The sequence below is a fragment of the Geospiza fortis genome, unplaced genomic scaffold, assembly GCF_000277835.1.
Source record: "Geospiza fortis unplaced genomic scaffold, GeoFor_1.0 scaffold78, whole genome shotgun sequence".
Taxonomy (NCBI): domain Eukaryota; kingdom Metazoa; phylum Chordata; class Aves; order Passeriformes; family Thraupidae; genus Geospiza; species Geospiza fortis.
In genome coordinates, this window is record NW_005054339.1 from 3,298,584 (window position 1) to 3,313,044 (window position 14,461).

General features: G+C 41.5%; 1 protein-coding gene across 1 annotated transcript in view; it reads left to right on the forward strand.

Moving 5' to 3' along the window:
* The first annotated feature begins 314 nt into the window (after positions 1-314).
* FANCD2 (FA complementation group D2) overlaps positions 315-14,461 on the forward strand; it is a 37,207-nt gene continuing 23,060 nt past the window's right edge. Inside the window, exons 1-18 of the mRNA XM_031058243.1 lie at positions 315-381; positions 541-675; positions 1,260-1,327; positions 2,034-2,137; positions 2,659-2,722; positions 3,485-3,537; positions 4,489-4,567; positions 5,239-5,363; positions 6,692-6,779; positions 7,727-7,831; positions 8,502-8,602; positions 9,081-9,189; positions 9,744-9,779; positions 10,168-10,311; positions 10,570-10,704; positions 11,006-11,137; positions 12,271-12,378; positions 14,234-14,343. Coding sequence (XP_030914103.1) covers positions 315-381; positions 541-675; positions 1,260-1,327; positions 2,034-2,137; positions 2,659-2,722; positions 3,485-3,537; positions 4,489-4,567; positions 5,239-5,363; positions 6,692-6,779; positions 7,727-7,831; positions 8,502-8,602; positions 9,081-9,189; positions 9,744-9,779; positions 10,168-10,311; positions 10,570-10,704; positions 11,006-11,137; positions 12,271-12,378; positions 14,234-14,343 — 1,763 coding nt within the window. The remainder of the gene's footprint in view (positions 382-540; positions 676-1,259; positions 1,328-2,033; positions 2,138-2,658; positions 2,723-3,484; positions 3,538-4,488; positions 4,568-5,238; positions 5,364-6,691; positions 6,780-7,726; positions 7,832-8,501; positions 8,603-9,080; positions 9,190-9,743; positions 9,780-10,167; positions 10,312-10,569; positions 10,705-11,005; positions 11,138-12,270; positions 12,379-14,233; positions 14,344-14,461) is intronic.

A 14,461-nucleotide genomic window follows, 5' to 3' on the forward strand; every position in this document is an offset into this window, starting at 1 on the left:
TTCATTTGCCTGGTGTCTGAATGAAAGGCCAAGCCTTGTTTTATGAAGAATTGAATTTTAGAAAAAGTGTTGTATTGTGCTATATAAACATGACAATTTCTAAAATTGTCATATTTAAAATTTCAACCTGCACAGCAGAAAATTGTGATGTGATATTGGTTACCCAGGCAATGTCTTTCTTCGAGCACTCTCAATTTCTGTCAGGTTCCCTTTTGCTATTCACTAATACATTCCAGATCTGCTTTAAAAAGAGATGAATAAAACACTTGTCTTTTTCCTGCATTTTTTTAGGCAACAACAAAGGTTTTGTTACCATGGTTTCAAAAAGGAAGTTGTCCAAAATTGATGCTTCTGAAGAGAGCTGCAAGACAGACTTGCCAAGTAGGTGCTTGGGTATCATCTTAGTGGGGTGGAGACCCGTTAATAGAGGCAACAGCTCCCAAGCAGGGGCAAGGCCAAAATGGCAGTTCTGATAATGCTGATTGTTAATGACACTGCTGATTTTTTATATATTTGATGCAGCATGTGTTGTTTTCTCAGAAACTAAGAAGTCACGGAGTTCTGATAAGGAAAATGCCTCTGCCTTCTGTGGATTGGAGAATGAGGGAGTCTTTGAAGAGCTCCTCAGGACATCAGGACTTGTGCTGAAAGCTGGGGAGGGGCAGAATGAAATAGGTATGAGTTCAGCATTTGCTGTTTCTGATTTAGATCAAAACCTGCAAGGATGGATAGTACAAAGCAATGATGTGTTTTACTTGCAGCACAAAAGTGCTTGAGCCAGCTTATTTTAAAATTCAAGCAAACCCTCATTTGGCTTTTATTTGTTATATACCTCCTGTTCCATCTGAATTCAGTGCACCACCTAAACGCATTATTCCACCTCTTTGGGTGCATACCTGTTAAGTCTAAAGACTTATGAAAGATTATTGGAGGTATATAGAAAAATATTAGACTGCATCTGTGATTACAGTATTGAATTGCAGAGGCAGGAGCTCTGAAATGGGGAAGCAAATGTGGCATTGTTGCCTTTCATTTTAGGCAAGGCCTTCAGAGAGGCCTGTATTCAGTGTTTCAATGCCACTCTCAGCCCTGACTGAAGAAAGCACAAGCTGATTCCAGTCAGGCTTTTGCCAGCTGGACTTCTCAATAAAGCAAATGCAAAATGTTGGTGGATGGGCTTGTACTTGGTGTAGCTGTTATGATGTTGTATGGACAGACTGTGTCTCATTCTTTATTTCCTTTCTAAACTCTATCCTTAGCTGTTGATCAAATAGCTTTCCAGAAGAAGCTCTGCCTGGCCCTGGAGAAGCACCCTACTTACCCAGCTGTAAGTAACTTTGGCAGGAGCCACCTTTAAAGCTGTTTGCTGAGTAGGAAAATATGCAAATGCAGCTGCCTGTCCCTGGTAGTCCCATACAAAAGTGTGCAACACAGCAGCTTATCTTGGATTTCTGTGGTTCAGATTTTCCAGTTCTCTTAGTATTGCTGTTCCAGCCTTTTAGTCCCACAGGTTTTCTGACTGTCAAAGTAATTTTCATTGGCAGTATTATTCAATGGACAAAGACTCTTAGAGCAGACAAATCACTTGCATAGCTTTCTGGTGGAAGCTGGGTTTGGTTTTGTGTTGGGTGGGAGCTGGCAGCACTAACAGTGCCATGATGTGGTGCTCCTCCCCAGACAGCAAGTCCCGGGTGAAGGTCCTGAGGCCAATGACTTGACTGCAAATGTTTTTTGGGTGTAGCCCTTGTCACATTATCTCAGCAGAACAGGAAGAAAGGCAAAGTCTTCTTAAATCAAAGTAAAATGTGAGACACCTGCTTTAAAATTACTTTGCAGAACAATCACTGTTTCCTCTGGAAATGGTCTAGACTAGCATTCATTTATTTTCCAGCCTTCCTTCCATCACAGTTTCTGTCTGCATTTCCCTGGTTAGCTCTTCCTGATTCTCATCATCTGCTTGCAAAATGCATCCTAAAGGACAGCAGCTGACTGGGGTGTCCCTTCAGGGTGGATAACTTCTCTGTGCTTTGCAGGTGGTGAAGCAGTTCATCAGTGGCCTGGAGTCTCACATCAAGGACAGGAACCAGTTCAAGAACTGCCTCTTGCCGTGCACTCCTGTACGGACTGAGGGCTCGAGGTAGAGAAAATGTGTTTTGCCTTCCTCTTCAGTCAGAGCCAGTCTCTAGAGATGTGCTGTGACATTGACCAGGGTGCAGCTAAAGGCTCCAGCTGGTGCACACCAAGGCAGCATGGCTGGTGTAATCCACTGCTGTTTAATTGCAGAGAGTTTAGAGTGTTAAGTCACAGAAATTACTGTCTGCTCATGGCACACATTCAATTCCATGGCATTTTCTGGCAACAACCAAATACTGTGAAAAAAATTTGCCAGGGCTGGTGAAGGTCAATTCCTTTTTGAGATTTTTTTTTTCCCCCAGGAGATACAGCTTCACCACAGATTTTCACATTTCTAGTCCTCTAGAAAGTGAGCTGGTTCAGAGCTAAAGTGCAGTTGTAAATCTTTTTATGTGTCTGTGATTACCTTGTGCTACCTTAAGTCATTGTATGTAGTTTTTAAAATAAAACAGTAATGGGAAGAGTTACACCCTGTTCTCCCAGCATGTTTTTGACACAACTGTGGTGGAATCTTTCATCTTGCAGGAATCTGGTGCACTCATATTGTGAAAGCCTCATTAAACTGCTTCTTGGGATTAAGATCTTACAGGTATGTGATCCTTAGCTTGCTCTTTACGATGGTTTTGATTGTAGGGAACATTTTGTTTACTTAAGTAAAGGATTAATAGAACTGGTTTTGAGGCAGGTGAGGCTGCATCTGGAATAGTGTCCAGTTTGTTGTTGTAGGGACACGAAGATGCTTTGGGCCCGAGACACATTGCAGACAAGCAGAGACAGAGGGAACTGGGTTTGTTCGGTTTTAAAAGAAGATTAAGGGAAATTTCATGGTCTTCAAATACCTGGTTGCAAGGGAACACAGAGCCAGACTCTTCTCAAAGGTGAACAGGGGCAGAATGAGAGATGATGGCTCAGGTCAACCCTAGGAAATTCTGGTGAGATATAATAACTTCCACTGTGGAGAATGCTTATTTAAATGCTAGAGCTGGGCACTGTTTTCAAACTTATTTAAAATTGATGCTTTAGTTTTCTGTGTGGTGAAGAGCAGCTCAGGGTCTGAGAAAGAGAGGTTCATTGGCCCAGAGGAACTGTACATCCTGCCCATGAGGCCATATTCTGTTGGGTTATGTGGGTAGTTTATACCACCCTCTGAGAAGTGGTTTTCACTTCTTAGGCTGTGTGCCTCATTTCTGGCATTAGGCAAGAGATTCCTTTTGCAGGAAATACTTTATTGAGTCTTTCAGGCATTTTATTCTCTCTGTGTATTTCATCTTTTCTGAAAGGTCAGTTTTGGTGGCAGTACCACAGCACAACCAGTAAATCACCCTAACATCGTTTTTTTCCTTTCTTTTAGCCTGCTGTCATAACACTGTTGTTGGAAAAGATCCCCGAATTCTTTTTTGACATGTGAGTGAAAACTGGCTTCTCTCTGCCTTGATATGAAATTTCTTTTGGACAATCACCAGCAGTTTGACTTTAGCTGTTACTTCAAATTTACCTGACTGGCAGTTTGCACTGATGTGGGGTTTTTTCTCATACCTGTGTAAAATAATCTGTGAGGTACCATGACCTTAAATTTGTGAGTCCATAGAGCAGAAGACAAATCTCTAGAAGGTGAAATGCAGACATTGTGCACTGATTGATTGTGCTTTTCACAGCTACTGACACAGGCTTAGGAATTATTTCAGCACAGGGAGTAGAGAGTGTCTCATCATTAAAAAAAAAGATGGAAGTGGCTGCTGGCAGAGTTTTAGGAGGCTGGGAGATGCAAACAGATCTTTTAAAATTGCAAGTTGTATTCAAACAAGGGAAATTGAAAGAGCATCTCTTGGTTTTTGGATGTAGAACACCACAGTGGAGTGAGAGATCTTGAGGTGTAACACAGGCAAGACTTGCCCACTTCATCTCTTCTTGCTGTGCCCTGGATGCTCACTGCAGAGTTAGTGGGGCAGGCCAAGGGGCAGAAAGAAGCTGAAGCTGTTCCTGCTGCAATTTTTCTTCCAGTGCTGAAATACAGGATAAAAATGCTGCACAGGAGTGTAGTCCAAGAAGTTGTCTCAGACTGAAATCTTGTTTGAGGAGGATTTAATGTAGACAGTCACAAGGTCTGAACTGTTTTCACCCAAGAATTCTAAAGGATCTTGGATGTAAGTGATAGGCTGTTAATTGTGCTGTGAATCCTCTGGGAATTCTGAAAAATGGATGTTGTTACACTTGTCTCCTATCAAACTGTAAGAAGAGTGAAGTTCCTTCTCTGTATTAGTGACCAGTTAAGAATGGGGTTAGCTGGTCTTGCTGCCCAGCAGCAGAGCTCTTGAGTCTGTAGGTGTGGCTGTGTATCCTTTTCTGCTCTTTCAGTGTGGGCACCTTTGGAACAAATTTCCCCCGGCTCATCATCAATCAGTTTAAGTGGCTTGACAGGCTCCTTGACAGCCAGGTGGGTGCCAGAGGTGCAATCACAGGGATGCTTTTTCCAAACAACTTCTGGGATGCCTCTCGGTGGGATTAGACTGAATTATTGTACTGATGAGAACTGGTGTTGTTTTTGTATTCACATGCTGAAGGAGAGATTTAATTTTTTTCTGTTTTGTTATGTTTGCCTTGAATTACATCTGAACATCTTCTACTATTTTTCTTCTTTCCTTGCTCTAAGTTTTCTTTTACATAAATTTATATCTGTGCATGTGCATTCACACAGATGACCCCATTTTAAAGCTGTTGGCAGGAAGTTACAGTCCCCTCTTGTTTAATTTTAACAAGGTACTGGGTACTTGCAAGCGTGTGGGGATGAATTTTCTGTTCCTGCTCTGGTGATTGTTTTCCTTCTTTTCCTAAGTCAGTTGGTCTCTTTTTGGGTACTGGAGTACTAAACACTGGGAAGCTTGTTGTGTTTCCCAGTTTCCTCTGCTCACCAAGACCATTATATCCTAGCTGTAAAATATCCTTTTTCCACAAAAATCTATGCTCTGCTCCATGATATCAGCAGGATAATAAGTTAAGGGACAGTTGGCACAAACTCAGGCAGGTGTTCCACTGAGGGACCTTAGGTGCATAATATTGTTGTGCTGAGAGATTTGTGCATTTCACCAGTGCTCCTCTTGTCTGCAGGATCTGGTCAGGAAGTTAATGCAGATGGTCAGTGTCTCTCCAGTACCAATCCAGCATGATATTATCATCAGTTTGCCTGAGATCCTGGAGGATACCCAGCAAAGTGAGGTTGCCAGAGAGCTCAGGTATGGATGATTTGGTCGGGAGGGTTTGTTTTGTTTTGTTTTTTCCACCTTGCACTTAGCAGAAAAGGACAAGATGCATTAATGCAGGTTGCTCTGGGGCTGACTGAAGGATTAGGACAGCACTGTGTTCCTGTTAACTGCAGCATTGGGGGACACCCAGCACTGTCTTAGGACATTCCATTTGTACTGTTATGCTCCTAAAGAGAGCACAGGCAATCCAGCAAAAGACATTGCATTTAGACAATGCTCCAAAACTGCTTTTATCTAAATTATTATTAAACTCTTGACTACGTGGAGACAGCACAGGTAGCATCCAGTTAAGTACTCACTACTACTGCTGGATAGTCTGTGATCAGTCACTTGGATATTACTACTGACAGCTTCTCATTTGTCTTGGATTCTGCTGTGGTAAGGATCAACATGTTTTTTATTAAAAAAAAAAAAAAACCAGACCCACAACACAGTAAATGTGTGCATGAAACAGAACTTTCTGGCTATTTTCTGTACTTTTCTCAAGCATATTTACTGATCTGGGGAGCCTAATGCCAAGAGTTACCCTCCCAGGGAGCACTGCCATAGGCTAGTCCTTACATCTGTCTTTTTAAATAAGGTATTCATTTTACACAAGAATTTGAGTAGTCTAAGTGATTCTAATTCTTATTATTGCACAGATCACTTACATTTATAAAAGGTGGTAATTACCTTTTCAAACCTGTGATCACTGTTGCAGATTATTATTGCAAGCAGTGCATCCTGTTCCTTGTACCCTCTCAAATTGTGTCTTTGTTTTCATTCTCAGTTTATTGCCTCAGCTTCTAGATAAAAAAACTTCACGTATTTTTCCTATGCTAATCAAACTCCTCAGACTTCTCTTTTCTCTGTGTATTTTGAAAGCTGAGATCTAAACAGTATCAGCAGGGCATACTTATTTCCATATTCTCCATAGCTTCTACTCATTTCTGATGCAGAAAACGACTCATTACTTCTAATGAGTTAGGGAGCACAGACAGAGTTACCAGAATGCTGCAGATGAGCTGTTTTTCAACTAACAAAATTTAAGTACAACTTCTTACTAGAAAAAGTTTGTAAGGAATTGAGAGGTCAGCCAAGAATGATTACATGAGGCTTGGGAAACTCCATGAGGCTGTTAAAGACAGGTGCAGTTCTTACATGAGGAGTAATAATTTAGAGAACAAATTTTCTGTGATGCCAGTGGCATATGTTGTTGTCAGTTTCAGATTTTTTTTTGCAGTGGCCACAAATTACTGGAATCATACAATACACTAAAGATAGATTCTTGGTTTTGTTTTCTTTTCCCTGTGTATCAGCTCCTTGCTGAAGCAGGGCAGACGGCTGACAGTGCCAATCCTGGATGCCCTTTCTCGTCTGGATCTTGATGCAGAACTTGTGGCTGAGGTGAGAGCTTTTACTGAGCACTTCAGCACACCCCAGCCCCTGCTTAGCAGCATGAGAGCTGGCACTGTCTCTTCACTGTCTCTTAGTATTTTGCTAAATCTGACTCCTGTAGGCCTTCAAAAGTCCTGAGCTCCTGAAGTTGGAAAGAGGTCAGAAGCTAAAGCTGGTTTTTGAAACATGTATGAGGGGTTCAGCAAAGAGCAGAGAGAAGTTTTCTGAATTCCTACTGTAACAGCCAGGAATTTCAATCACAGGTGTTTTAGCAAATGCAGAAGCACTTTGTCCTGCTGCAGTAATTTTTTACTGCCTGTCTTAAACCTTACTGTCAATGTTTCATCTTTTTTAAGTATAGTGACCAGACTAGACTCTTGTATTCTAAGGAAAGGCAGATTGCTGATTAAATAATTAAACAGGTTTTCTCTGCAGAGTGCTGATAAAGGAGAAGAGATGATGATGTGCCTTGTGCCTTTTGGATATGTTGCATTGCTGCACTTTTTGGAGTTGGGCTTCTTATGAATAAAATAAAATCAGTTCATTTGAGTGCATAGTGTTTTACATAGTCCCAAAAGACTGGTGCTGCATAGCAGGCTGCACATCCTCCATGCTTTTCCCTTTTGAAAGCCAGTTACAAAATGGTGGAGCCAAGCTCTTCCTGTTGGAGAGTGATAAGGGGCAGTGGCCACAACAAGAACTTTAGGTTGAACATTTGGAAAAACTAGTTAAGGTCTGCAGCATTGACATAAATTATCAAAGAGGTGGCAGAGATTGGAGGTTTTCTCCATCCTTCAAGTCTCAGCAAAGCCAAGGTGTATCTGATCTAGTACTGACAATATTCCTGCTCTGAGCAGATGGTTGGACTGTAATCTCCAAGGATTCCTTCTCACTAGCATAACTATGTTTCTGTGAAGTGTTGTCTTCCAGCTGATGGAGTGTTGCTCTCTCCTCAGGTGAGACAGTCTGCCATGACCATTGTGCCTTCTGTAAAACTGGAAGATTTGCCTGTAGTAGTAAAATTCATCCTCCAGAATGTCAAGGCAGCAGATGCAGTAGAGGTACAGTATCTTTTTCATAATGAAGTGTGTGTTTTCTACACCAGTGTGTGTTTTTAACAGAGGAAAGTTGCTTCACACACAGAGCTGTATATTTTCAGTGTTTTCGAGTAAAATTTTTATATTGCCAGGGATCAAAGCCAACCTTGCTGAGTCATCAAACACGCTTTGTTTCATATGTTGAGGAAGCCTCAGCCTAAGCCAAATGAGGTTTGTGATCTGCCCAAACCTTTCAGGGAGACCCCTGTAAAAAGGTGTGCCTATGACATGGCAGCCAGTCTGTGCTGGTACGCTGCATTTGAACAGCAGTCACATTGGTAAACTTGCATGTCCCAGAATTCCTGAGGCTGTCATGTATCTTGCTCAGCTGCTAAACAGAATAAAAACAGTTCACAGCAATGTAAAGCAGATGTAGGTGGGAATTTCACAGAGTAAGTCTTAAAAAATTCTATCTTTTGTGTGACATACAGGTGAAGAGAAAAGTTTTGCTGGTTCATTTTCTAAGTTAAAAAAAATTAAATTTGGGCATGATTAAATACTTGTGAATCTTTACAAATATATGAGTTTTGATTTGTAATTTTAGGGTTATTATGGAAATGGTTTTATTTTCCGAGCTTTTTTTGTTCTTCTCTCATTTGTCACAGTGATTTGTGCATGGATTTGTGCTTCACAGGTGATTTCTGATCTTCGGAAGAGCTTGGATCTGTCCTCGTGTGTTCTGCCCCTGCAGATTCACAGTTCCCAGAAGAAGATTAAAAGCCAAGTCCAGGCCAGGTACTTAAACAAGTTTACTTGATTCTCCAAGGGTGGGATGAGACAAGAGAACTTAAACTGTTCCTCTTCTGGTCTCTCTGGCACAATTGGCTACATACATGAGCTTAATTTATCCTGTGGAAAGGCACAGACACCTTTATTCCTTCCTACTTGGTGCAAATGCAATACATTTGTCACTCCTTGCCCAGCCAGCTTCCCTTGCCATGGCTGTGGTTCCTTTTGAGCCATCTGCCTCCATGTCTGCATGGGGATAAGCAACTTCATTTATAATAATGTTGCTACCAGTTTATCTGTTTTAAGTTCCCTTCAGTATGTTTTCCATTGATTCTGTAACCTCTGTTTCCATCCTCTTGGCAAACTCCCTCTCCTTGCCAGAGCATTCCCTCTGGACAATGGCTGCTGTGACTGCTGGCCTGCCTTGCTCCTTCTGTGACAGTATTTGCAGGGACTGAGTCTCCTCTTTTCTGATGATTTGCAGTTCTTCCCTGAGCCAAGTAACCACCAGCCAGAACTGTGTGAAGCTACTTTTTGATGTCATCAAGTTAGCTGTGAGATTTCAGAAAGATGTCTCTGAAGCATGGATTAAGGTAAGATACATGCTTCAGTCCTTGTTTCCTTATTTATTTGGGCTCCTTGATTGAGCCTGAGCTTTTCTTGTAATCAAATGTGGTATTAAAAGACAGATGTTAGCCCTTCATTTTACTGATACACATTTCATTCTGCATGACAGGAAAAATGTATAGCATATATTGAGACTGAGCTATGTGAGGCCTTAAGATGCTAGAAAATGTCCTGCTAGAAATCAGTATCAGCTGGTATTAGGCTAAATTTAATTTTAAATTGCATTTTAGTGTAAACCATGAGGCTATTTCTTGTCCACATTGCTCAGTATCTTTTTCAAGCCTCATGTTACTTGAGAATATCCTTGTTCAAACTCAGTTTTCAGCTACTTTTTGAATACCTCCTGGATTCTCTGTTGTTGGCAAGATCCAGCTTGCTGAGTTTGATGGGTATCCTGCTGTAGAGAAGAGAAATCTGTGAGCAGGGTGTCACAGACTTGGTGTCTACCTTTTATGATTTGGTTTTGGAATATACTATTGTACTGTAGCTTAACAGCTTGCTTATTTTTTTTTCCTCTCAGGCTATTGAGAACAGTACATCTGTGTCTGACCATAAGGTAATAGTTCTGCTCTCTAAGTGTCCTCTTCTCTTGGTTTCTCCAGGGCTTTCTTCATGGTTGTAGATTAAGAGATTTTTGGGTTTTTTTGGACCAGAAACTAGCTGGTCATGTTTCATGGATGGTTCTCTTGGTATTGGACTTGTTCCAAGTATAACAACCATCCATTTTCTTGTAACTCTTGGTTCATCCCTTCCTAATGTTAAGGGACAGACTTATCCTGCTTTAATTCTGTCCTATTGTACTCAAAAGGTTTTATTTCAGTTGTGACTCTTGGGACTTTCTGAGCTCTTTTTTTCTTCTCAGTTTAGACTTCAAATTTTGACTTGGAGTTATCTGGACTGTTTAATATTTCAGCATAATGAGTGGTGGTTATTTCCTCTAAAAGGTTCTGGATCTGATAGTTTTGCTGCTAATCCATTCTACAAACACCAGGAACAGGAAACAAACAGAGAAGGTTTTGAGGAGCAAAATCCGATTGGGCTGCATGCCAGAACAGCTGATGCAGAATGCCTTCCAAAACCATTCAACGGTCAGTGCTGATCCTGCTTTGGGACTCTCTCTTTTATCTCTCAAAGATCTTGTCAGATGATGATTTAGCTGTGCTGCATTATTTATACCTTTCCAGTAATATTCAAGTACTCCTTTTTTTATAATTTTTAGTCCAGATCAGTGTCCCAAGGCACATGTCCTCTCTTGTAACTGTCATGTGGTGTTGAGCTTTCCTCAGCATTGGGTATGTTGAAAGCAAGCAACAGTAATCTCCTCATTCATGGTGTCTGTATTTCAGGTTATCAAAGACTTCTTCCCTTCAATCCTAGCCCTTGCTCAGACATTTCTGCACTCAGCACACCCAGCTGTGGTCTCCTTTGGCAGCTGCATGTACAAACAAGCTTTTGCAGCCTTCGACTCCTACTGCCAGCAGGTACAGTGTGATGGATGGCAGCTGTTTTGTTTAGGTTTGCACTTTGTTCTAGAGTGTATGTCATAATCCTTTAGGGGACAGGGTTTCAGGCAGTTGGAAGCCTTTGGAGAGATGTCTGTGCCAAAGAGTGGGCCAAGAAGAAGATGGAGAACAATCACAGCACGACTGATAGCAAGTGACTTTGAGCACAAAGACTTCTGTGATTATCTGTACTTGATCAACATACTTCATATGAGCAGAGCAAGGTAGACATTTTTCTGTTGATATTTCACTGTGATTCTTTTGGTGGCTTTTTCCTTAGGAGGTTGTGAGTGCTTTGGTGACTCATGTGTGCAGTGGAAGTGAGACAGAGCTGGACATTTCTCTGGATGTGCTCACGGATTTGGTGGTGCTGCACACGTCCCTGCTGATGCGCTATGCCACCTTTGTGAAGGTATCTGCTTTTCTGGGTATTTTTTACTAGATTTTGGGGCCCTTAGACACTTTGCCTTAGATCCAGAATGGGCCAGTACTTCTCCAAAATAGATGTACTGGAAAAACTTGTACCTGTAAAGCTTTTCTGCCTGGAGAAAGGCAGTGGTCAGAAGTGAAAGGTAACTGCTGTCAAAGTGTGAGCTGTAAGATAGGACTGAATGATTTTTTAACAGGGGAAATTGAGATAGATAATTCCCTTTAGCTGGACAATGCTTAAATTACAGGCATGGAATGGTGCCTACAATGGAAATTTTGTCTTTATTTAAATGAGCTATTTCAAAACTTGGCAAAAACTCGCTCCCTTTGTGGACTGCACATTCTGTCTATTGAAAGACTGACAGTACTTCAGCCAGTATTTGAATCCTAAGACAAAATTGCTTGCAGAGATGGAAAAAGACATATCCTAAAATTTAAAAGAAGAAAGTACTCAGTGGGGAGAAAAAAAATTGACTGCTGAATTCTAAGAATCATAAACAAGGTCAGACCTGCCCAGTTGCCTATTTCCAAAAGTAGTAAAAGTGGAGATTGAGGGAAGAGCTAAACAGCAAGGCGAGCATGTAACGATACTTTCCTTGAACACTCCTCCATCCGTGTTGGTTTGTAGCTTTAGGACAGCTTGTGTTTAAGAGCCCTTGAAGAGGGTGTGTGTGGGTATTCCCACACCTTTCTGATATTTTGGTGCTCCTGGTGATTTAATTATACATTGTGGGAAAGGTGTATACTTTTTGCTGTTCAGTTGGTTGATTGTTAAATGAAAATTACTTGCTTAATTACTTGTTTATCAAATACTTTGAAGCCTGTGACCAAACCTGTGAAAGAAAATATACAGCTGTCACTTGTCCTGAGCACTCCCAAAATTCTTATGGTAGGCAAATTATTCTTCCCATTCAGCCTCTGATAAAATGAAATCCCATAATTAAGGCCAGAGCAATAATCTGGCATTTATGTTTGGTTAATTTGAATGTAGCTTTTTCATGCATGTACAAAAAAGGTAAAGTTAATTATCTTCCCTGAGGCTGACAGTTAATGTGTTTTTGAGAATATGGAAAGGGGTTCTTGACATTCTGAGCTAGTTTGTGGCTTCTCTTACAGACCATTTTAGACTCTACACAGAAACTGAATCCATGCCAGATCCGGAAGCTTTTCTACATCCTCAGTACTTTAGCATTCAGCCAGAAGCAAGAAGGGAGCTACATTCAGGTGAGCAGAGACACAACAGAAAGTTGTTCAGTCTGTGCCTTGTTTCTTCTGCTAGGTTAACTAAATACTGGCATCATCTATGAACAGGGATTGATGTCAGGATAGCCTTGAGCTTAAAATTCTCTTCTCCACAAGTGTCTGCAAACCAGCTTGTGGCTCTAGACTTTCCACCCTGATATCAAGGGCTTTTCACAGTGACTGTGCCTCTCACCTTTCCCAGAAAAGGTCCCCTTCTCTTGCACATCTGAGAAAGGCAGAGTTGTTAGACATGTTGTAGGAAGGGTACTGATGGTAGTCCCTAACCTAACCTCCCAGTCAAAGTGGGACTGTCACCAGCATGGTGTCATGTTGATTGTTGCTTTGTCTGGCTGAGCCTTGAAGGCTTGCAAAAGTGTAAATTCAGCAGCCTCCTTGCACAGCTCTGTTTCTCTATCACTTGGAAGCCTTTAGAAAGCACAGTTCAGCTTCCTCCCTGAGATGTTTGTATTGATTCAGCCACTTAAATTCTGCACACCAGAGACAACAAAGACTCTCTTGTTAGAAGAATTGAACTTCACAGAGCAGAGAATGTGAAGTGGTAGACTCCACACCTCTTGTGCCTCTGGTTTAAACATGAGAAGGTGTCAAACCTGGTTTGTCTAAATCCACTTTCATCTTGCACAGGATACCTTGTGTGACTCAGCTGCAGCATATCGGTGGTACCTTTGTCTGGGTTTCTGAATCCTTGAGCAGAGCAGATAAAGAAATAATTCAAAGATATTTATTCCACAACAGACATGTCAGGATTTAAAATCTTCCCATTCATAAAGTTCAGCTCTAGATATTAGGACTATTTGTCTTTCTTTGAGTCCCTGTGTAGCTTGTAGTTGTAGGTATGTTTGCACCTGCTAACTTGAGCCTATAAAGGAAAACTGCTCTTCTCCTTCTGATTGGTCTGTGGCATATAAAACAGCATGTCTGAAGCCATTTTGTCCTTCCCACTCACCCTGTTAAATTGGAGCTCTTCACTACCAAAATTCCTGGTTGTGTGGCAGGTTTAGCTCCTTTCTGATCTAGTTTCCTCAATGATTTCCCCACCTCCCACCCTGAGTCTTACGTGTGACTTGTGAAAATTGCCATGGCAACACACAGTGTGACTTTGCAGCCCTGCAGGACTTGCCATCAGGATGTTCTGCCTGTCACCCTCAGAAGTTGTGAAAAGAAGGGGAGGAGTATCTAGAATTTAGTTTGAGCTAAGAGTTTGTAACTGTGGAGATCCAAGGTTGGCAGTTTGACCCTTATCCTCATTGATACTGAAGACTCCAGGGGTAGGTCACCTAAGAAATCAGTATCCTGAGAGCCAACTTCCTCTTTGCCTTCTCTAAGTGTTCTTCTAAGCTGATGCCTCTTAGACATGAAGATCTTTGCAGGCAGATTAGGATTTTTTCCTTGCACTGCACAGATTGTCTTTGGACCTTCACCACAAACTGCTCCATCCCTCAGCCTCCTGAAGCTGACAGTGTTTTGAAGTTCAGCTCTGCAGCTGCTCTTTGGGTGTGACAGGCTCCAAGACCATCTGCTGTTTTTTAACATACTCTTCTATTAATTATAGTTGAAACCTGGACCAATTGTGTCTGTGTTGTAGTTCTGTGTAGTAGTTAGAGCAAAGTCAAACCAAATCATTTTTAATGCTGCTTACAACCTTACTTGGAGTTGGGACCAGTATTTTCATAATAAATGAAATGTCAGAATGTGCATTCCTTAAGCAAAAATCCCTGTGTAGCCCTTGGAGATGACATTAAGTGGAGATGCCAATAGAACTGTGAGTGATGTACACAAGTAGCTCTGTGGTGACATGGTCTGTGTCTCTTTTCAGGATGATATGCACATGGTGATCAGGAAATGGCTCTCCAGCACTGTTCCCAACCACAAACAAATGGGGATTATTGGTGCTGTTTCCATGATAGGCAGTGTGGCATTAAAAAGGTGAGAGAAAATGTAGCAAAGATGAATTTAACATGGCTTTCAGTTCAGGCTTGGAGTGGAACAAAGACAGGAGGGCATTGCCTTTGAGTTCATGCACATCTTGGGCAAATCCAGGAAC